This window comes from Phasianus colchicus, chromosome 28 (genome assembly GCF_987193195.1).
Source record: "Phasianus colchicus chromosome 28, bPhaCol1.hap1.1, whole genome shotgun sequence".
Classification (NCBI taxonomy): Eukaryota; Metazoa; Chordata; class Aves; order Galliformes; family Phasianidae; genus Phasianus; species Phasianus colchicus.
This window is the reverse complement of record NC_143463.1, coordinates 2,773,523-2,797,101: the sequence shown is the minus strand read 5'-3', so window position 1 is coordinate 2,797,101 and position 23,579 is coordinate 2,773,523. Positions and strand designations below refer to the sequence as shown.

Below are 23,579 nucleotides of genomic sequence, written 5' to 3'. Positions count from 1 at the left end.
GCAGAGGCAGACGGGCAGCGTGCATCTAGTCAACACCCTTTTATTAAAAACAATTACAAAAAAGTGACAGGTTACAACATTTATACACATCCCAAACGACTCCGGGCAGCCACAAACCTCTGCTTTACAGCATTTCCCCCCCCCAGGGCTGGGGGCTCAGGGGCTGCTCAGCGCCAGGAGCATCTCGCTATGGGGCAGCAACGACAACACGAGGCTCCAGTTCTCACCCACACCAGTAGTGCCCATCTCCTTCCCAGTGCATGGGAATGACCACAGCCCTCTCTCTGGGTTCTGATTGCACTGCAGAGATGCTGTGCCCTCCCCAAGTGCAGACAACGGGGTGAAGCCCCCAGAAGGACGCAACCCCACTGGGGTGGGGTGATGGCTCCCCTGGGGGAAAGCTGCTTCAGGAGGGCTCTGCTGCCACCAGGAGTGAAGACAAACGGGATAAACCAGGGAAAGGCAAAGCAGGAGAAAGCTTCCCTCCCTGGTGAAGAAGCTCTGAACTGTCTCTCCCTGGACCTGGGTGGACAGCGCTGCTCCCTGCAGGGGAGGGGAGAAGGCTTGGAGGAAAGCACCCAGCATGGCTGCAGGTGGAAGCCCCACGGCTGCAATGCTGCCAGGGCAGGGCAGTGTTCTGGCCTGTGAGCATCAGGGGAGCAGCAGGAGCTGCACGGCTCCAGTGGGGGGAAAAAGAGGCTGGGACCCCCCCACTGCCAGCCAGCGGATGGAATGCAGAGCGAGCAGCCAGGGGTATCCACTGCTGTGCACAACAGACACCACTGCTTTTGTCCCGGGGAGCCTGACACAACAACAGGGGAGGCTTCTGCTTTTCTGAAAGCTCCCAACATGTAAACTAGTCGGAAAAAAAAAAAAAAGAAGAAAAAAAAAAGGAGCATTTCCATCTATTGCTTTTGCTCTGGTGCGTATCGGGTCCCTGCCATCAGAGATGGACCAGGAGGGAGTTCTGTACATGTGCATGGACCATTCAGGGCCACCCTTCTGCACCCAGGTCCTCCCCAAAACCTTGCTCCCAAACAGCTCAAAGGGGAAGCCTGGGTGAGGGGAAGGACGGCCCAACCGACCTGTGGCAGTGTCTGCATTCACTGCTGCCCTCCTCAGTGCAGCTCCTGCCCTGGAGCCCTCACATCTCTTTGTGGCACATCCCATCACAGCTCCATCTCTCTGAGGTCCAGGCAATGCCTGACACTCAGGGCTCTCCCTCGCCCAGCCTGCAGTAGCAGGCTGCCAGCACTCAGCAGCCACCCAGCTCTCAGCAGGGAGCTCCCTGAGCCCACCTTGCTGCTCCACAAGCATTCCTCACTGCAGCTCTGGCTGTGCTGCACAGTGGGTCAGCACTGAATCACAAAGGATTGCCTGATCTGCTCTCGCCATCCCCTGCTCACTGCTCATACATCAGCTACAGAATCCACTTTACAGCCTCCTGCCCAACTCTACTTCATTTCCCACCCCTCTCCCAACTCTGCAGGAAGATAACTGCTTTGGACTACAAAAGCAATTTAAGTTACATTTGGGAAAAAAAGTAACAGTAACAATCTACCTTGAACTGAACCAGAAAGATCCTTCTGCACGTATCCAACCTACCTCTACAAGCTTCTCCGAGGAACCACGGAGTTCCCTCTAGCTGTGCTGCTCAGAACCACCTTGCCATGCCTACGGGGCAACTGTTGTACCACAGAGTACCTCTCAGGCAGAGAAAAGAGGGTCCGAGAGCCACTATGTGGACACAGGGACCTGCAGGCAGCCAGCTGGTGCCGTTAGCTGCACCACCAGCAGTCCATGAGATACCTGCGAGTGCACGGGGAGTCTGGGGTAGCATGCTGCTGCGTACGGGTGGACAGTGTTACTCTGAGCATTTATTGCACTGCTTCAAAGAGGTGGAGAAGGAACAGGAGGGAGAGAAAGCGCAGGTCATCGTTTTACTTTCGAGTCTTCTTTGATCTTCCAGATCATCAGCTCCATGCAAGCTCTGGCGTCCTCGCTGGAGTCGTGTCCTTCCACTGGGGACAGAGACAAGGACAGCAGTTACACCCTGTGCTGCACAGGGCAGCCTGGTCCCTGTTTCCCCACTCCACCTCCCCACTGCCCTTCACACAGCAGCGCAAGCCCAGCTGTGATCACAGTGAACCACAGTGATGGATTTGGAAAAGTTTCCACTGAACAAAACACGGGTGCAGGACTTCTGCCTGGTTCAACTAAGGCCTGAAGCACTGCTTGTCTGCAGGCTGTAAGGCTCCTGCCCAGCACTACACTGTGCTCAAGGAAGACAGAAAGGTCAATGTCAGTTTGTAGGGAGAGCCTGACATGGCCTTGAGAGAGCTGCCTCTGGCATTCTCACACCACTCCTCTGCCTCCCACGTAGTGCACAGAGGGAAGCAGCAAGTGCTTCACAGGGTTCAAACCGAAACTCTGGCACAGGCTTTGTACGTGGGCCCATTCACAGCTGCAGGGCAGACAAAAGAGTGAGGACAGGGCCTGCGGAGAGCAGGGCAGGAGGCAGGCAGGCCCGAGGGACAGCAGCCAGGTGGGGTGGGACACGAGGCCATGCTCTCAGCCCCTCCTCGCTCTCACCGTTGTCCTGGATGATGCGCTTGAGGTAGTCGGCCATCAGCGTGCGGAGAGCCCGTTTGTAAGGCAGGCCCAGGCGGTGGGGAAAGACGATCGCAGTATCCACCACTGTGCCATGGATAAGCTGGAGGGAGGGAGCAGGAAAGAACCTTGTTTATTTTCCTTCTCCCACACAGATGGGCACTCCTTAGGATTAACCATATTAACGCAATCTTCCGGTCAACCTTTCAGCTCCACGCAGCTCTCCTGTGCAGCTCCGGCCCAACCAGTCCTGCAGGAGGCTCTGAATGAAGCAAACCCCTCACAGGCTGCATGCCTATCAAGTCTCAAAGCTGTGCCAGCCAGCACACACGCCCTCACAGCCCTGCCTGCCTGCACACTCAAAGCAGCAGATACACAGCGCTGCTTTGGATCGCACTGCTCAAATCCAGGACAGGTTAATCCTCAGTGCCACGGCCTGAGGTGCAAGAGGGAAATCTGACCCAAAGGCAGCTCTGTGATCCTCAACGTGGCACGGCTCAGATGAGACCCTGACAATCCCATCCTTTCCCTCAACTCTTCCCAGCACCAGCTAATGTAGCGTGACAGTTCCTAGCTCCCTCATTAATAGTTCCACAGCCCAGCTCTGTGAGTGCCTGCAAACAGCTGCAGCTTAACAGAAACAACCTGCTACGCTCTTCGGAGTGTAAAACTGCCAACATTATGGATAATCTCCCTTAGACTGCAGTCAAGTTTGGCACCCACCCAGGCGCAATGATAATTACTTATGTAGATCAGGAAGACTGAGGAAGCAGGATAATACAGCTTTAAATAAAAATTGAAATGCTATCACCATTTGGAGCTTGCCACGGCCATTAGTGAGATGTCGACTTTACTGCCACAGCCTTCAGACATTACGACTTGACACAGCACTGCCTGTCACACTGCTGCATCGCTCACAGCTTCATTCTCTTGGCAGAGCCTGCCATGCTGGGAAAAAGCCACGCTTCTGTAAGGCCAACACAGTCATCTTGTGCTGATAAAATTGTAAATAATTTCTTTTTATGATGGCGATGAACCCTCTGAGAGGCCGGGGTAAAGGGTGCCACTGAGAAGTAAAGCACTTTGCATCCATTAAAACCTCCTGCTTCCAAACCAGCACTGTGGGCTGGCAGTCACAGCTTGGCCACCAAAGCCGTGTGATAAAGGATGGCTGGATGAAGGCCCATGAGCACTGACTACACGTTGGTTCCTGCTGCTGCATGCTTTCCTCAGTGACCTCAGCCAAGCCCCCTAGGATCTGTGCTCAGAACACAGCCCTCCCTCCAGGACAGCAGAGATGTGTGGACTAGACAGATGCAGGCCAGGCAGGAAACAAGAGAACTGAAAGGTCAAAGCAGCTTGATCAAAGAACGCCACAAATCCCAGCAAACATGGCAGAGAATCTCATGGACATTTTAAAATCAAGTGCAAAGGCAACAAAGAGACTTGAACTGCTTCTACAATAGTTGCTGCAGACACCCAGAAGGCACAGCAGATTCCTGAGCCTGCCCAGATCCCAGTTGAGCACAACTTCAGACCAGGCAAAAGACGCTGACACCAATGGAGGAGTCTTGGCTAAACAGATGTGGCTGAATGACAAGAGATTGAAGCTCAGTCCTTCCAGCCAGCCCTGCTCTATTCACCTCTCCAACGGATGTCTGTCCTCCTGGGGACGGTCGCTGAAGCTGTGCTGAGATCACAAGTGACACACACGACCCAATCCTCCACTCCTCCCTCTTCCCACCAGCTCAGAGACAAGACAGACCCCTGAGTCCTCCAGCTTGGAAATAAACATTTCCTAGTAGCAGTCACTAGGGTGGGGAAGAACCAGAGGGAGACTCAAATGCAAAACATGCGGATTACCTTTAGTGCAAATAAATCACTCTCCAAGCTGTGCCCTATCAATATGGTGTCTGCACTGAACATGTTCAATAGGACGGCTTGGACATCCCGCAGGGTGATGCTAGTGTTCTCCAGGTCCTCTTCTGTCACACCTGAGAATCTGCAGTGCAAAAACAGAGAGGAGGGCTTCCCTCACTGAAGGGCCCAAAAGGTTCCAGCCATTAGGATGCGAAGGTCATGGGACTTTCAGCCAAGTGCTCCGAGAAATTCCCCCCGGGTTAGTGGTGCTGACCCGCAGAAAACTGTCCTCACCTGGTGTTGTAGTCCACCACCTTGGTGTCTGGTTTGACAAAGGTGTCATACACCACTTTCAGGTCAGAGTTGATCACAGTTACTCTCGTCAGCTCCAGTCCTTGCTTAGTGTAGCACTGCAAGCAAGAAAGCAGACATGAAAACAAACATGTGCCGACCTCAGCACCGGGCTTACAGTGCTGCTGAAGTGCTGCAGCTCCCAAAACACAGCTGCTTCAGCACACTGAGGCCAGCCAGCAGTCCATGCTCAATGTAAACCAACTGGCTACCACTTCTCAAGGGTACACGTGGTCCTCAAAGGAAGCACACACTGCCAAAACTACTAAGAGCTAATTTAAATGTAAATTTAACATAAACCTCTATGATTTAGAGTCCACAGAAAGGACAGAAGGTGGCAGAGGAGAAGAGCTTTCCTTCTGACACAGCCTTCATCCAAAAGCCTCATTTTGTATCTGTGCTGCCCTGCTGATTGGGGACCCACCATCTCACAGTCTAACGCGAAGATTCCAGGGTAACCATCAGTCGTAGGCAACTTCTCAAAAGTCTTCACAAAGCCATCAAGGCTCTCTTTCCGCCCGTCGTGGACATGTTGCTTGAAGGAAAAACAAAGAGAAGCATACTGAAGGAAGGAAGGGGCAAGAAACCAAAAACTCAATTTCAAAAGAACCATCCACTTAAAGAAAGCTTTTTTTTTTTTTTTTTACGAGTGATTTCTAGGTTAATGAGGATTAAGGGTTGTCCAGCAGTGGGTCTGAGGAGCTCCTCCTAAAAGCAGCATGACCAGGTGCAAACCTGGTTCCTAAGTCAGATCAGTGCTAGAGGCATCATATGAACAGCTCACATAGCAGCACTGCATCACGTATCTAAGCATGAGGAGATGGCAGCAGCTTTCAGTTCAGAGCAGCATGACTGGGGAAGGCTCACACCGTGTTACTGCAGGGATCTGCTCTAACTGCTGGCTCCTGGCTTAGCTCGTGGCTGAGGCATGCCCAGCTGCAGGATTCTCACATCAAACATCCCTGTCCAAGCATTAGTGTCAGCCACATCATAGCCCACAGATGGCAGGAGAAACCAGGGTAACAAAATGGCAGAAAACATCAATGTGTGCCTACAAATGAAAGCCACTGTATTCCAAAACCAGGCAGCTCGCAGACAACGTGAGCTACTGCCAACCAGTGCTCAGTGCAATGAACAAGGAGCATTTCCAACCATCCCTGGCTAGAGTTCTCAGGTCAATATGCTCCAGCCTGGGAAAGCTCCCTGAGCTACCAGGAAAACTCAGGCAGTGGTTTCACAAATGGCCTGAGCCACCGCAGGGCTGAGCTGCTGTTTCAAGAGGTGCTCTCCTGCTCCGTGCACAGCCACAGATCACACTCAGCCTGTCCTGCTGCTGCTGACAGCCTTCTGGTGTCCTGCCCCACTGCAAGAAAACAGGAACACACAGCAGAGCATAGGGCAGAGGCCGTTGCTGCCCTTTTGCCCACTTAGGTGGTTTCAGGTCAGATGGAATTGCTGCACCACACCCTGCAGTGCCGTGCCCTCTGCTTAACTCCCCAGCAGTCTGATTGTTTTTCAGGTTTTGTTTATACCCAGATCTCAACACCGTGGTGCATAATCACAGTGTGTGCTCAGCCTCCCCCTTCCTGCTTCTCACTCATCTCACCCTGCAAGGGACCAAACCACACTTGGCAACATCTGAGGATGAAGGCTGCAGAGGACAAACTGGGGCAGCAGTAGACTGAAACCTGCAGGCAGAGGGGTATCCAAAATGGGGACGTGCCTCATTTTTGCACTTTATTATTGTGGGCACTCCCAGAGTCCAGAGAACGGCATCACTGGAAGTCAACGAGGCAGCTGGAGCACACTGAGCTGATCTCTGCCTGCACCCAAAGCCAGCAATGCTCAGAGGCTGCAGGAGCAAGAGGCTACACTCAGCAATTCTGCATCTGTGCCCACAAATCTGATTGTTTCGATGAATAGATGAGTAGAGCACACAACCAGGCCAACAAATAGTAACTATTTACTTCCCCTCCAGCTTCATCTTTTCCCTCCCTCTGCACTGTAACCAAGCAGTGAAAGAAAAAATAAATACCAAAATAACAAATCAGGTGTTTTTCTACAATGGTTGATGTTCTACAACTGTCCAGTTCTTCACCACTGAGAAAAAGGCAAAAAAGTTGTTCCTGTTCTTCAGACCTGAGAAGGAAGCAGACTTGGCTGCAACAAAGAGCAGCAGGGCAGGCAGCAGCTCGCAGCTCAGCTGCTGGGCTCCATGCACAGCTCCCTCCTGCCACCTCCTGCCACAGTCCCTAACTGCAGCATAACCCAGAGTCATTCTTAAATGTGCTCTCCTATAGCCAGCTATGCGTCCAGTAACTCAGAGCAGTTTCCTACTATAATCAATTGCTTTTTCAATGTCCTCCTTCAAAGCTGAATGATGCTGTGCTCCCTGGGAGCCCGAACATCCCAAAATCTCATTGCATATTCCCATCCTGAGCAGGCTGGGGACTCAGACCCTCAATTTCCTGAAAGATTCATTTGGATGAGAAACCCAAGAAAGCCAGAATGAAGCAGGCTCTGGCAGCACAACAACGAGGAGGCAGATGTGAGAGGATGGCTGCGCCCTGGAGCACTGGTGGCATGCTTCATTGAGTAAGAGGCTATTAGAGAGATTGTATGTTTCTTAAAAGGCCATGAGGTTTTATGGTCTACAACAGCCACGCAAAAACATGCAGAGAAGTCATGTTTTATGGCCTCATCAATTTCTCCTGACTTCCCTGCTGGGTATTTGTGGGGAGGTTCGTTTTTGTTTTGGTTTGTTTTTTTTTGGAATACTGATTAAAAAGAGATTCTAATTCCTAATGAAAAAGAAAAAGAAGTGGCAGCATGGGTGATCCCCTCCATACTTCAGGCTGGGCAGGGCAGGCTTTTAGAGCCTGCGTGCTGACTGTTCTTTCTATTTTGATAAGCCTGGAATTTTGCCCTACAGTTCACTTCCCAGCTCTAGCTGCTGGCACAGCAATAAGGGCACACACCTCTCCAGAAACTGCAGGCCACTCTGCTGGCCCTGTACTGCCCAGGGACTTCCAAACCACAGCACAGGCAAATGCAAATGTGCCAGGCTGGTGTCTAATTAAAGGCACTGTGCAAAGGTGTCCCAGACACCGCTCAGCTTGATCAAAGGGCCAAAACTCCAGTCTTGAACAGGTTTTTCACTCTGCTTTCTAAGGCTGTGACCCTTTCCCCACCTTCCTGAAGAGAAGCAGTACATGGGTTACAACAGACTCCTTGGGAAAGTTCCTCCTCAACACAACAAAGGACATGTGGTATATGGAAAACTGGGAGAGGATTTGGCCTGCAGCAGATGGTTACCTTGACACAGGGATGTGGAGGGAAAAAAAGAAATGGGAAAAAGGTTTTGGCACACTCTGAAACTGAGTGAGCCCTGAGTTTGCTCCTTAAAAGGAATTTCCTTATTTCTCACTTCTTCCTTGTTTCCCTCCTGAAGAAGTCTGTATCCAAGCTTTTGCTGGGAGATTTAAAACATGTTTACATTTTGCTTGGAAAAGTGCTAAAAAAAATTGCATTTGTAAAATGGAAACCACCTCAGCTCCACACAGCTGTGATCCTCCCTCCTGCCAAACACTTCATTTTCCTACCTTTGTGTAGCAAAAGACATTTAAGAAGTACTTGCTTCCCCTCCACACCCCCAAGGGAATCCAATACCACTGCATGCAGAGGACAAATGTCATTAAGAATCAAAAGGTGTTGCTCAACAACTTACCTTAGCAACCTGGCAGCCTGCTGAACCCACAGCTCCTGAGCAGCAGCTGTAATGAGTTTCCCATCCACCCGGCACTGCAAGAGCATGAGTTAAGAGTCAAAGAGAAAAGTTCCCTCAGCAAGACCTAAACTTTAGCTCCCAAGTGCAAAGGTGTCCTGGATGAGCACAGAAACAATAATTTATCAAGTAAAAGAGGAAAAATAAGTATGGATTCACGATTAGCAACCTAAGGGGCTTAAGATTCACTGACCATGGATGCTTTAGCAGAAAACTACAGAGTTCATTCAAACTAGGCTAGCATCTTGCTGCAAATGAGTTGATCCCAGACCAGTGAACCCCCTCAGGCAATAAGAGAGGCCTTGTGCTCTCAGGTCTCCTAGAAGATTTATTTCTCAAAAGACACAGGAAGTTTGTTGTTCCCTTAATCTTTTTCTTTTTTTAAAGCTGAAATAACCACCTCTGTTCCAGCCCCATTGTCACATCTTAGGGACTGTTCCACCACTCTTCAGCAGCTCTTTGCAAGCCTGTGCCACCCAGTGACAAAACTAGGAACTGCCACAACCTGCGAGTGACAAGCTCCAGAGCCACAAAACGTTCCACAGCAATTCCAGCCCCAGACATTTGGGGATCTAGAGCACATCTAGCACGCAGCTGAGCCCTCCCTGAGAGATGTACCTCTCTGCTTGCGCAGCCTCCCCCAGTGATGGACACACTCCTCTTTGCGGATGCAGCTTCCAGAGGCTGAGACCATGTACTCAGTGCCACAGCGACAGCAAATCCTGCAGGAGGCTTCAAGAGAAGAGAGAAGTCAGTCAGGTTGCTGCAAATCCTGTACCTGCTCTACGTGGCCAAAGCACCAGTAGATCCATCCCACTCCTCAAAGCCCCACACCTCACTGAAAAAGGCAAATATTTCCAATTAAAAGGATGCCAAATATGGTTTCTCAAACTCCCACGAAGACACAGCAATTCCTCTAAAATGCAGTCCTGCAAAATTCACCCCAAACCACTTCTTAGAGCCAAAAGTAAAGCTGCCTGTTGGTTTTGATGTGCAACATTTGCTCTAACAGTTCACTCTTTCTGTGTTTTCTCCATCCACAGCAAACTATGTCATGCTCCAACACAGTCATTTCAAGAACCAGGATAAACAAGTCATTCTCTGGACACTGGAGCTCATGAGGCCTTGTTTCCAGGGGGCTGTGACACTTCCAAGTGATGTTCAAGTTCCCCACGGGTACAGCTCCTCTGCTGGGATTCCCTACAACACACAGCACAGTGCAGCCCTCCAAGTAGGGACTTCTGCCTCCTGCCACCTGCACTCTCAGTAGTGCCCACAATTCAAAGAAGGGAAATGCAAAACACCCCAGAAAAGGAGGTGACTGTCATGCACCTGCTTTCCCAGCAATTCCCTGAGTTCTAGCACACTGTTGCTTTGCACAACACCTGTCTGGTCCATTTTCATCTGCTGACCATGGTCAGAGCATTAGCAGACTGGTTAGAAAGAAGAAAAAACTCAAAAATCCTAAAATATCTGTAGGAAACTAGAGAAGCAGAATCAGCAACATGATCTCAGCCTGCCAGCTGCTGTACACAATTCTAGCTGAAGAGAAGGGCTCACACAAATACGGTACTTAACAGTGTTAATGTAAGAGAGCTTTCATAAAGGTTGCTTCAGCAACCACAGGACAAATGTAGACACAAGGTGTTAACATGGATGAGCACTTAACACACTTCAGCAATGTCTCTCCAAAGAGATGCTCAGAGGAGCCTGACAAGGCACCTCAAAATGTACCTTAAGTATATATTTTACCCTTCCTGCATCACAGTCTGCTCCATTCAGCTTCTGAGAAGCATCAGTCCTGCTGCAGGATATTGGAAAATTCAGACAGGAGGATCCCACCCTGCCCAGGGGAAGCCTGACAAATGCTTTGTCTAGTTGCAAAAAGGGCTCTTGGAAACTACTTTGCCCAGTACTGTCTAACAAGCACACCAAAACTGTGCAGCCTTTGGCAGCACGGCACGACCCAGACTGGTGCTACACTGTGGCACCATCACAGCAAGCTGTGTGCAGAGACCCAAAAAAATCCTTCCCCAGGAAGAGGAGAGCATCACCAGGTGCTGATGAGGAGCTTCTCCTCCCCACCACCATAACAGGGCTGGAGTTTGTCTAAGTGAAAAATCCTAAACCTGCACTAGTTGAACAGCTGCACAACATGTGGCAAGACAAGCAAAGGCAGCTCCATGCTGAGAGCAGAACATCTCGATACAAAAAGACGTGCTGCACGTAGGACAGGTGCCTCCCCCCACCTGAGACACGGGCAGCAAAGACTGCAGAATGAAACAGCCCAGCTTACAGTCAGTGCTCTTCTTCTCTTCTGCTGTGAAGAGGACGGCACGGCCTGGCTTCTCTGGATGGGGCATGGGGTAACCATTTTCCTTCAGCTGCTCCTCAGTCATGAGATACTCCTTCAGTCGACGGTACAGGGCAGCTCCTGCACGTATCAAACACAACAATAAAGCCAGACCACAGAAGCAGGTGCTGTTTTCTGTTAAGCTTTTCTGCCTCACCAAAACACCTGGCAGGAACTCCTCCAATTCACACTTTACTTTCAACTGCCTTTGTTCACTATTGACAGCGGCACAAGCTGACTGCCACCTCTCCCAAAAACCAGCACTAGGTTGGCCAATCTGGAAAGCAGGACTGAAATTCCTCCCAAGGGCCCCATCTTCAGGCATCTGAAGATTATTAAAACAAGGGAAGCCTCATGCCTGTAATGTTCACTATGCTTTAACTGATCGTTTGTAACACAGCCCACAGAACACTCCTCAAAGGCTGCCTGCAGCTAGCTAAAAAACTCCTTATCAGAAGCTTTTTCCTGCTGTTGATTTCTGACTGTTTCACTCCACAGAGCAGTTATAACTTCTCTGCTCAATAGCTCTTCTTTCAGTGCTGTGTTAAACCCCTCCAATATTGCTGTGCACCCTTTGATGTAGCTTAGATGAGCTATAGGGCCCTTTCAAGCTTTCCTCACGTCAATTCCTTCTGCTCCGTGGCATCCCTGTCTCTTCTCTGATCTCCTCAGCAATTTGCCCATATCTCTTGGCAGCCTGAATACCCATAAACAATTTGACCCAAAGTGAATAATGCTTGTGGCACAATCCTTTGGCTACTACATGACCTTACTATGACATTCCTAAATGTGAAAATGAGCCCTGCAGAGCAGATGGAGATATCAGCACGTTTGCCTTTCATCTGACGGGCACACCACAAAGTAATCCTTCAGGGGAGGAAAGTTAAAGTAAAATCAAGACAGAAAAAAAGCCACGAGTCAGTAATACCCAAAACACAAGAAACAGTTCTGAACAGCTACCAACACTACATCAAAGCCACACGGACAACATCAGCAAACCCACAGCCCAGAGCAGGGAAGCAAGAAAGGTGCTAATCAGCACCGTGCTGCAGTCAGGTAATAACTCATAACTCAGCCCCACAGATAAATCAAAGCTCTTCATGCATCAGCAAGGTCCTGCTATTCCCAGTCAGTGTGTTGTACCTCCAGCTATAATTTCCAGCTTACAGCTTTGCAGGAGCAGGGTCTTACCTGTTAAATCCTCTGCTTTCAAGCTCCCTGACCGGTTTAGGGTGAAGCTGGTCTTAGCAGCAAGCTTCCCTCCCAGCACAGCTTCATGGGACACCACCTTCTTGTTACTTGTTTCTGCAGCAACAAGAGGGAAGAAGCAGAACAGGACAGAGATGAAATACTCAGATACAACTCTAGAAGAGTAAGTGACTTCAGCCCTCGAGTTTTGGGCATAGCACACAGGCAAACAGAGGACTGCATTTATCCTCTCACTGATTTCTGGAGCAGAGAATGCATGTGTACAGTGGTGCAGTGTTCCTAGCTTATTCCAGCACTACAGGGAGCTTTCTGCTTGCACAGTCAGCCCGCTGCAACTTTTTAAGGGCAGAGAAGGACATTTTTTACAGCTCCCCAGGAGACTCTGGGAGCTCTACCTGCTGACTGCACACACCAAGCTGCCATCCTGAGTGAGAGCAAAGAGTGGGGCTGAGCACAGACACAACTCGACCCATCTGCAGCGATGCAGCTTTGTTGGGTGCCCACAGGCCAAACTCCCACACTGCATCTTTCACCTTCCTTCAGAAAAGCCTTCGGAGCTCTGGAGTGTGCTCAGCACATCAGATAATGGCAGATAGGTGCTTTTTAGTAATCATTAACTGGCAGCCCTCTCCTAAAGGCCAGCCTCCCAAGTCCAGCCGCTCTGACTAATGGCTAAGAAGGTAATGAAGACAGAGGGGAGAAAAGGGAAGAGACTGGGAGAAAAAAATTCACAAGAACAGCACAAATTGATTGTTTAATGTACCCTCTCGAGAGCCAATAATGAAATGTCTTAACCCTCTTCGTTTCTCTCTTGAAGCTTAATGTGTGTAACAGATTTCTGCGGTGATGGACGAGTCTATCACTTTGAAGGTATCATGTGAAAGTTACTCCATTAGCAAGGCTTTTCATTTTAAAGAACTTGTGCTAAAAAAAAAAAAATAATCCATGTGGCATTATCTCCATTTAGACTCAGACAGCCAACAAAGCATTGCAGGACTCGCCTCTTGAAGGCCCATTAAAGCTTGCCAGACTATAAAAAGCTAACTGGAGCTGTTTGCCTTTCAGCATAATGCTTCTGAGAAATGGGTCTGTCTTTTCAACAAGTTTCTCTCCGTGGCTTCTAATCCAAGCAAGGCTCCTTATTAAACCACAAACGTGGTACGTACTGTTCGTACTGGAGGGGGAATTGGGCACGAGGCTCCTGAGCTTCTTTAAGGTGTTCACTGCCACGTTCAGGTAGATGTTGCGACTGGTGCTGCGTTCATAAGCCACCTTCTCTTCTGCCAGAGCCTGCAAACAGTGCAATTCGTTACCATGTACTCTGTTCCCACTGCTGCTTTGGGAAAATTTGGGGAAAAAAAAGAAATATTTGCATCTTGAAGTGCAGAATCCAAGTACCAGACTCCAAAACATAATTGTGTCACAGCACTAATATATACTGGATCTTGGGGCTGCCAAGAAAAAACATATTTTAAATGATGCTCCAGAAACATTTTTGTATAAAACCTTCCCTTAGGTTAACAGGGCACTGTGGAACTGCCTGGGAAAGGCTGCTTTCCTCACTTCAAGGGCAGCACAAGGGAAAGACAAAGCTCTGAACTGGACAAAAAAAAGTTTGGACAGCAGCCATTCCTCGAGTGCGATAGGAATGTTTTCCCTAAGGAGCTGCAAAGGCAAAATATTACCAAAAATATAAATATCCTCATAGCATCTGTTTTGGTTACAGAACACACCACAGTGCCCTGTGCTGGCCCAACTAATAGCAAAGCCAAAGTTTTCCAGTGAAATACATGAGATTCTCAACTCTGTTTTTGGAAATCTTACTGTAATATTCCCTGCTGGCAGAAGGCTCCTTACAATCTGCACTGTTCACAGGCAGCAAGTTCTGCCAGTCGCATCCATCCTGCTTCTACTGAATGCTCAGACTGTAGGAAGTGTTTGTATCAGAGCAAAGGGTCTTTTTGTCCAGCTCAGCCACAATGCACACCCTTAAGTCCCTCTTCTGGGCTTAAAGAAAATGCTGTGTGCTCTCCTAATGAAAAGAAAGATGGTTTTCCTATTGGAAACCCCCAGTGGAATTCTATTTTCTGTTGCCTGGTTTGGAATTATTTGACATTCACCTTCTCTATAGAGACACGGAGACATGGATAGGAGAATATTCTGGTTTTGCTGTCATTTTAGAAGGTCTCAGCCAAAGCACAGGGCTTCATACAGTACTACAGACATTAGTCACACGAAGCAAGCACCAGTACAGACCTTATCAAAGGCTTCCTGGGAGGAAGAGCAGAATTTCAGGCACTCATCAATGAAGAGATTGAGATATCTTTGACGAATGTTTGTTGGAACTTTAGCACCAAATTCTGTGGGAATAACAGGCCTCTGTAAGCTGGTGCTCTAGAGATGAGACAGAGAGAGAAAGAGGCTATTTGGGGTTTAACAAACACGTCACCTTGAGACTCCCATTTTCTGTTGCATTATTCACTTCCTTTCTGAAAATCAGTCCAGAGCTAAAAGTAACACAAATCATTTCTGGTCCTAAAAACACTGCTTGAAGCTTCTGTGCCCTTTCAGTATTTGAACTGCTTAAAAAAAAAAAAAAATCAACCAGGTTTCGTTACACAACTCCAGCTGCACAGCCCCAGCAACATTAGTCACAGCACTGCATTTGCATAGACAAGCATCCCAGACCACGAAAACGATGACATTTACATTAAGAGAGTTGAGATTAGCACAGCACCAAGCACTGCAATTTGAGCTGAAGGCACGAACACACGACACCAGGTAAGACTTGTTCTTTCTTGTAAGTGCTGAAGCTGTAAGGAGGGAGGGAAGGAGGCTCGCTTCAGGCAGCCAGCTAAGCCACCCTGCTTCCCTGGGGTTCCTGTGACCTCACTGCTTTGGTTTCCTTTCTAATGCTGCTCATGCTCCTGTAAGGATTTTCCCCCTTCAAATTGAGCAACACGTTCTTCATGCATAAAAACTGCTTGTTGCACCGAGCTACAACCTACTGCTACCAATTCATCTCCCAAATCACACAAGCTGCCTCTTTCTTTGGAGAAGAAACTGCACCTCCAGAGCATCCAATTGCTTTGTTGATTCTCCTCCATCCTACCCAAGAGGCATCCATTACCAAACCCATCTGCAGCAAACACAGACCCAAGGAGGACGAGGGACCTGAATGGGAAGAGAGCATCTTTTCCTCGTGAGACTTCCACTCCGATCCATCTCTTTCTATTCCTGGGTCTTGTTCAAACCTGTTGAAGGGGGGTTGGTCCTTTTTGTTACACGTGTATGTTTTCTCAGCCTCTCACACCACCTCTCTAACAATGGCAAGCATTTTATGCTTTCAGCTTTTATTTAGCTTCGGGTTACACATTGCTATCAAAAGTACACAAAGGCTGGGCAGGTATCAAAAAAGAGGGAGAAAAAATGCTTTTCTCCCAGATATAAACTGCAGCACGAAGTTTAAATCATCACATTTTAACCAGACAGGTTGCTGCGGGACGTTATTCATAAATGCCTTCCTCAGTCTGGCCCACAAAGGCTGGAAGGTCACCAATCCATTCACACAGGAGAGACCTCAAGTCCCTGACACGAGCAGCTACAGACCCAGCCAGACAGCCCAACAAAAGACTCAAACTGAAAATGAGAGATCAATATTCAAAGAGAGCAGCATAGCACTTAAGTATTTCTAGCCTTCCACGCTCCTCAAGTGTTTAATTTTTTATACAACGCTATCGAGGAAAACCACAGGAAGAAAGAAACCCATTTAATCATCCTAATCAAAACACCACTTCTCTGAGAGCTAAGTTTGGAACAGCAACAGTTCACCACAGCACCCTCAATGAGGGATAACCAAAAATGGAGCTGCAAAACAAGGCATCACATCTCTTTTACCTGCAAGGACGGAACGTGCGCTATCCTTTTCTGCACAGTGGTGCTGGTGGTCTTGGAAGCCATCCCAGCTAAGGTGCAAGCCTTCAGAGGAAGGGTGGGAGCTTCGGAGTCATTGGCAGGTGTGACACTCTTGCCAGCAGCAGCCTTCTTGCCACTCACCAGGCCTGCAAGGAACAGACAACACACTTCAGGAGAAAAGCTACCACGGGGCTTCAAGCTGTCAGAACGGACTTGCCGTGCTACAAACTGCATTTTTTCCAAATAGAAGCCTCCCAAGGGTTAAAAATTAAGTAATTTTACCACCTTCCAGGCAAGGATGAAGGAGCCTTCTGCTAGGAACCATGCCTTGTTTCTGTTGTTTTTTTTTTTGCTGTTGTTGCTTTGAGGTAATTGAGTCAGTCAAGTTTAAAGAGTTAACCCTGCCAGCCACAATGCACCACCTGCTCATCAGGTCAGCTCTGAGCCCTTCCAACCACAGTGGGACACATACTGATGAGCACAAATTAGTACTTCCCTCTTGCTCAGCCACCTCCTCAAAGAGGAAGAAGAGCAAACAGTCTCCAAAGAATAAACAGGAAAGAGCTGTACATTTAGCCTGCCGCTTTTTGGAAACTGATGGCACTCCTCAGGGGAAAGACCTTCCATCAGTGCCTATAAGCAAAGATTCCAATTGTGGCCCTCCTGATAGTTTCTCATTTTCAGCCTGAGAGAAATTTAAGCACAGTGAGCATCCTTTCAACAGCAGAGAGGACAAGATAGCGATGACAAGTAACACTGCCGGCTTACTTTGTTTGACTGCTGCAGTAAGGGCTACATTTGGCACGTGAGCAATCCTCCTCTTTTCTCCTGGCAAAGACAGGGAGGCCTTTTGGACAGCCACAGCCAGCTGTGCTGCCTGCTGCTGGGCCAGCTGGATCCTCTGGTAGCACACCTCCTGTGCTGTGGGCGGGCGGTACGGCCGGACTACGGGTCTGTTCGGGACCTCTGCCTGCACAGACAAAAAGGTTTCTAGAGCCAGCAATCTCCACCCTTCGGTTCTCATCCACCCAAGAAAGGTTTCTCTTCCCTGACCCATCCATGTTTGCACATCCTGGTTTTGGAGGGAAGATCCCAACCGTATTCCAGAACGCAAAGCTCACTCACCCACCACAAAGCACAGCACCAATGACTCGCCCTCTGGTGAGACTTCTCATCCCTCTGGGATTTCCCTGAGCTGGTATTCACATTGCTTGTTTAATGGCCAGGGTGCCTGCTGTCCATCGCCAGTGATGGAGCCCAGAAGTGGGCTCAGCAACACCCAGCTCCACATCTTGTGTTAGAAAACAAATCTGGCCCCACACCCCTGAACACCACTGCATGCTTCAGCTTCTAATAAAATGAAAACTATTCCCCCTTCCCCTTTGCTACACGATGCGGATTGCTGCAGCTCATTCCTTTCCTCCTTTGCTGTCCTTCCCATCCCAAATTACCAGCACCATCTTCCCCAGCAGCTCCCCACCTCCCAGCAGCTTTGTTTCAGCACTCTGGTTCCTACAAACGACTTACAAGTCACACACACACGTACGTATTTATGGGATTAGAGAACTACACAAAGCAGTTCTGAGCACTGCCCCTGCTGCTTGTGGAAGTATTGCATTGCTTCGGCCGTTACTGACACAACCATGTTACATATGCATTATCTTTATGTCCAAATTTAGGTTGTGGGAAAGGTGCCAAAAATGACACCAGCGTGGAGAAGTTCTCTTGGAGCAGAAGAACAAGAGAAGCAGTACAAACTTTGCCACATTACTTAATAACCACGGAAATGTGAGAAATCAGCCCAAACAGCCCCATGTGTGACACAGCTTTGGAGACCTCCAGCTGGGGTGAGCTGGCACCTCCTGCATTCCTGCCCTCTGAGCCGACAGCGGCTTCTGGAAACCAAACTGAGTACAGCCAACCATTAAAGGATAATTACAGCCCTCCTAGCAGGACAGGACACTCATTTGCTGCCTCACCTTCAATTCCTTTGACCCGCCATTCCCCCTCGGAAACTCAGCTAAGAACTCAGCTCCCTCCCCTTCAGCCTGCTCAGTGTTTGAGCTATAAATCACGAGCAAGGCTGAGCAAATATTCGACCTGGAGGGACGTGGCAAAGCACGAGTAACCATGCAGGCAAAAGCAGCAGTTCAGGTCTAACAGCACCTCCTGAACACACCTGGCAGCAGCACAGAGCTGCCAGCCCCAGGCAGGCACGTCCCAGTGCTGAGCACACCAGGCTGGCTCTGTTTGCCCACACGATGGCTGTGCTGGGTCTCAGGGCTCTGGAAAGCATTTTGGGATCAGCTGTCACATTAAGAAAATGTATTTCGGGATTTGTACACGTCTAAAAGGCACCTATTTGCAATAAATATTTGAGTTAATGAATTTCCAACCCATTTGTTTCGGTCTCTTATCTCTTCACTTTGGAAGAAAGGGGCCTTATCAAAACACATGAACTGGCTGAAGATATGTAGTTAAATAAACAGCATTGTATTGACCTCGGGGCTTCAAATTATTAAAAGCAAAGAAACCTTTCCTAAGCAGAGCAGAAAGGAAGAACAATTAATTTGGGCTTCCCAGCTCAAATCAGTGCTTCAGCCGCCACTCTTCTCCTGCTAGAACATAAAACTGACTAATCTGCACTCAGCACCTGGAGGGAAACACATTAAACCCTAAGAGAAAACAGAATTAAAATCCCAGTGAGAAAGAAATAAAAAGATCAGCGTGTCTTCCTTGCTTTTTTTTTTCCTTTTTTAATTCTCCTCCGTATTTCAAGTATTCCCACAATCACAGAAGAACAATATCAAACAAGATACTGTTGGTATCTTCGTTGAATCAGAGCATATATAAAAGTAGTAAAGGTTTTTTTACATCTTACAAAGATTCCTCCAGCTGTCTTTTAGTTCCATACAATAAGGAGAAGTACCACAGAGCACAGCCTGACCTTGTTCTTAATGTAAGTGACTGACAGAAGCTGTCCTACAGCAGCAGGGCACACCAGGCAATCCCCACAGCAACAAGGTGCAGAGTCCACTCACTCTTCCACAGCTTACCCTTGGTTTTATCATTGTTTCTTGGAGTGTGGCTGTTGTTTGTAACAGATGCCTGACCACATTTTTAGGAAATCAGAAAGGGGAAGGAAAAAAAAAAAAGTGATGTAAAAGTATTCCAGTGTGAACAGTTCATATGCTGCTGCCTGAACGCGGGACCACACCATGCCCCGATGTCCCAGGACAGAAAATAGTCACTTTAGATGTCTCCTGAGAGCTGCACTTACATTTCCTTGTTTGACAAGATGAGAGATCCTTCGTTTTTGGCCGGGAAATAAGGTGGTTAAATTCTCTTCTGTCTTTTCTTTATTTACTTCTTCCTTCGATGGCTGTAAGACAAAAAGAACAAGCTTCCACAACTGAACAGGCAAGGATACCTTGCCAGAAGATCAGACAAACCTCCTTTTGGGTGAACAGAGGGTCCTTGCAGGTGGAAACAACACGTGTGAGCTGTTAAACGAGACCCACTCTGACCCCCAGAGCCACCAGCAAAGCCACAACTGCTCCCACTGGGGTGACCAGGGCTGCATAGCACACAGCTTCAGCACTGTTCTGTCCAGCCCCTACCTGACACAGAGATGGGAATGCCTTCACCTCCAGCCACCCACTTCTCACGGCATGCTGAAAACTCAGGATGTTTGGTTGTTTGGTTGGGTTTCTTGCTAAGAGCTGACTCATTTTCTGCTGGTATGACACACTTCCAGAGCAGGTCCTGAATGCATGCCCAGCACCAAACCACTGCACTGCCATGGCACACACAGGGAAACATCCCTGCACCTACAGCCCTACCCACAGAAGGGCTGCAGGGACCAATCCCTGGGTGATATTTCTGAATGGCAAGAAACCCAGAGCTCCTGCATGAGGAGTTGAAACTAACATCTCAGACCTGCTCCTAAAGAGGGGAAGAAAAAAAACCAACCCAAAAAATAACAAGCAAAAAAACCATTAAATCTTTGTGTTCAACTTAGCTGTTCCTTTACACAGGTTTATTTCTAAGACTCAGGCTGGACCAGGCTCTGAGCACCCAGTGAAGCTATGGGTGTCCACACTCACTGCAGGCAAATTGGACTAGATGGCCTTTAAAAGATCCCTTCCATCTCAGGAGATTGTAGGATTTTTCTAGCTGATCTGCACTCAGCACTGCCTGCAGCCCCCAGCAGTGCTGTGAGCAGAGCCAGGACTGACAGCTTTCAGGTCTGAGGCTGGAGACAGAGCTGGGATGAGCTCCACTCCAGCAGAGCTGTGCACATCTCAGGGTGCTCTGCAGGAGCACTTCACACCGCATCGCAGCACTCTGAAGGAACTTGCTCAGCCCATTAATGCAGTTCGTTACATCCCTAATAAACTCTCTCTCAGTTATCCTTCCAAGTGGAAAAGTACCACGCTGCTCACATCAACCTTCCCTCCAACCAGAGCTGAGCTCAGGCCACAGGGGCTCCAGCTACAAAGTTATCCCCTAAACAAACCCAAATTCCCAGTGAGCAATGCCATCCTGCTGAAAAGCTGCAAGGAAGCAGGTCGCTGCCAACAGCTCTCTCAAAGAACCTCTACACTGTGGTGCTTTCCAGAACAGGGCAAAATTATACTTTAATCTGAGGAATATAAGGTAACAGGTGTGCAAAGGCCAGGTTCAGTGGGACACTTGGGCAGCTAAGCTCTGCCACTGCACACCTGTGATTGCAGCAGAGCACAAGGGCAGAGCACCTGGGTTGGTGCTTTCTGAATTTGGCCCATTTTGAGTCTTATTTGGAAAGCACTGAAATGAACTTAAACTGGGCAACAGAGCCAAAAATCAAGCTGCCTTTCCTAGCTGAGAATTACATTGAAAACAGCTGATCCTAAACAAGCAAAATCAAGCTATGCTTAATAGATTACACAGAGACCTGCCTTACACCAGGACACCACACATCAGGGTTGGAAAGGCCCTTAGTTGTCAGCAAGGCAGAGCTCTATCAGAATGGATCACTGCTGTTATTGCAACAGAGAGTTTGGCAAAAGGCTTTAAAACTCCCAGCATTTTGCTCAAAAGATGAGCTCTCCTCCAGCAGCTAAACTCAGGTGCAAGCTCTTCAAAACAGCTGCAACAGGGATAAGATTCATGCAACATGCAGTCTCCTTCCATAGTGCTCTTCAGCAACATGAAATACACAGCACCACTAAACCAAACCGGTATCATTTCACATTTAGATTTGAGAGAACAAACTCAAACAGGCATTACCTGCTTCCCCAGCCTCCCCTTGTCTTCAGTTTTCACATCAGTGGATTCATTGAAAATCCTGAGACACTCTTCCATGGGGTCTGTCTCAAAGTCCAAGTCCTTCTCCAGGATGGAATAATCAATGTCATCAGATGTTGAGGAAGATGACGATGACTTTGACAACTTAGAACGCTTTGCTTTCTTTGCCTTCCTATTTTCACTCTGAGAATCTGAACCACTGCTGTCACCATCCGAGTCTGAGCTCACGTCAGGTAACATGGATGGCACAGGTTTGCCCTTGTCGTCCTCATCCCCACTCTCATCTCCAAATAGGTCAACGTGACTCAGGCTCTGCTGTTTTTGACCCTTCTTTGGATCTCCCTTTCCTGCAAGATTGACCTTTTCCTTCTTTTGCTCCACTGCTGAGCTCTTGGTCCCTTTGTCTTTGTTTTTACTGCTAGAGGTCTCCTTACCATTCTTCACATCAGCTGTCTTTAGCTTAGACTCTTTCTTACTGCTACCCAGTTTCTCCATGCTGGAGCCCTTGGTGACATCCTCACTCTTGCTTTTCCCTGAACTACTGCTGGAACCCTTGGATTTTTCTTTCTTCTGCTCATCCACTCTCTCTGACTTGTATTTATCAGTTTTCTTTAAATTCCCATCGGTTTTCACTTTAACACTTTTGTCTTTGCAGTTTTTCTCTTCATTCTTTGTTTTCAGTTTTTCTTCTTTCTTGCCTACTTTGTCTTTTTCTGCATTTTTACTTTTCTCTTTCTTACTAACCTCACTGAGGCCAGGCGTTTTACTAACATCTGATTTCTTCCTCTTTGTTTTATCTTTTGAGTCTTTGTTTTTATTTTCAGTTTCTTGGTCATTCTTACCAGAATATGATTTTGCTGCTTTGGCATTCTTCTCCACTATATTTTTTGGAGGGATTTTCTGTGAACTAGGAAGGTCCTCCGTGCCATATTTTGCTGCAGTTTCTTTGCTACCCTGAGAAGTGAAGTCATCCGACGCAGCGCTCCGCTCTTTGCTGGACAATCCATCATCTGATTCACTTTCTGAACCAGCTTTTGATGGAGAGCTAACAGAGGTCGATTTGTATTCTGCATCAGCCTCATCTTCAGAGGAGGAGAACCTGGCACACACTTCATACTCATCAGGTACTTCGCAGAGCTTCTTTCGCAAAGGAGAATAGGAATCCTCATAACTAGGGACCCTTCCCCTTTTTGACCCCTTCAGCTCCTTCGTTGTAGCTTTGTTCAAAAGCCTGGCTGAGTAATTTGAAAGTGGGTCATACTCCAAGTCAGTAGAAGGCTTAGAGTCATCGATGACATATTTATTGTTAGTGACAGTGCTGCTGTATTTTTTAGTCTGGGCTACAGCCTTGGGAACGTATTCCAGTGAGTTACCTTTAGATCGCAACGAATCCAAAGTGTATTTACTTGACTGGCCAGCAGCAGCAAAAGGAGTAGGGTTGTAGTCGGAGTTATTACTGAAGTTGTAGCTACCTGGATTATATTCTAAGGAGGTAAACAAATCACTTTGTGTCACGGCAGCTGACACAGGTGTTTCTGAAATAAGGGAGGCATCAGAGGCCCTGAGCTCCTTTGTTGTTTCCAACAGCTCCTCATACTTTTTCTGCTCTCTCTCAACTTCATTTTTGACTGCCTCGATGGCTTTGTTGACCAGTTCAAGCTCCAGAATGCCAGGTGTCATGTCTGTAAGATCAGCCAGGGCCCCATCCTCTGCCTCCAGCGAGGGCTTGGGCAGCTCAGGGTTGTAGGGATCATAGCCCCGTTCTGTAAAAGAAAAACATCATTTACTATCAGTAGGTTAGGTAACATTTTCTTTAGATTCACCCCTACAGAATGCACACACATGGTACCAAAAGCCACTAGTGACATTCTCTGGGCAGCAGCAGGTACACGACCAGACTAGATTTTCCAAAGTATTCCTGGGCCTTAAGGACTACAGAACTGTTAACAAAGTGCTTTTATTACTTATGGAATAGCTCTGTAAGTGAAATATTCTTTGGGGCATTGAAGGATAATCACTGCATTAGGACTAAGAGGAGCTGGGCATGCACAGAATTATCTGCTTAATTCAATGAAGCGCACGAGAAAGGACAGAGGATTCCAGCACGAGAACCAGGGATTAGGCTCTCATTTATTGATGCCAATGCCCAAAGCCCACTGAAAGCTCAGTATTTCCCACAGCAGCAGGAGGAAAACGAACCTTAGGTTG

The 23,579-nt window shown here is 48.1% G+C and overlaps 1 protein-coding gene and 1 long non-coding RNA gene across 3 annotated transcripts in view; one reads left to right on the top strand and one right to left on the bottom strand.

The window, feature by feature from the left end:
• Positions 1 to 24: 24 nt before the first annotated feature.
• The window catches only part of REXO1 (RNA exonuclease 1 homolog), a 33,258-nt gene continuing 9,703 nt past the window's right edge, over positions 25 to 23,579 (bottom strand). For both annotated transcript variants that reach the window (XM_031604291.2, XM_090126279.1), the window contains exons 2-16: positions 21,354 to 23,134; positions 19,363 to 19,464; positions 16,851 to 17,052; positions 16,065 to 16,228; positions 14,424 to 14,561; positions 13,334 to 13,457; positions 12,150 to 12,263; positions 10,902 to 11,039; positions 9,224 to 9,337; positions 8,549 to 8,622; positions 5,246 to 5,356; positions 4,765 to 4,880; positions 4,474 to 4,612; positions 2,593 to 2,713; positions 25 to 2,021 (exon numbers count right to left, since the gene is read on the bottom strand). In XM_031604291.2, coding sequence (XP_031460151.2) covers positions 1,933 to 2,021; positions 2,593 to 2,713; positions 4,474 to 4,612; positions 4,765 to 4,880; positions 5,246 to 5,356; positions 8,549 to 8,622; positions 9,224 to 9,337; positions 10,902 to 11,039; positions 12,150 to 12,263; positions 13,334 to 13,457; positions 14,424 to 14,561; positions 16,065 to 16,228; positions 16,851 to 17,052; positions 19,363 to 19,464; positions 21,354 to 23,134 — 3,527 coding nt within the window. In that variant the 3' untranslated portion in view covers positions 25 to 1,932. The remainder of the gene's footprint in view (positions 2,022 to 2,592; positions 2,714 to 4,473; positions 4,613 to 4,764; positions 4,881 to 5,245; positions 5,357 to 8,548; positions 8,623 to 9,223; positions 9,338 to 10,901; positions 11,040 to 12,149; positions 12,264 to 13,333; positions 13,458 to 14,423; positions 14,562 to 16,064; positions 16,229 to 16,850; positions 17,053 to 19,362; positions 19,465 to 21,353; positions 23,135 to 23,579) is intronic.
• Positions 14,759 to 18,470, top strand: LOC116235854 (uncharacterized). Its single transcript, XR_004168424.2, has 2 exons — positions 14,759 to 14,948; positions 17,762 to 18,470. It is a non-coding gene; the product is annotated as an uncharacterized LOC116235854 (long non-coding RNA).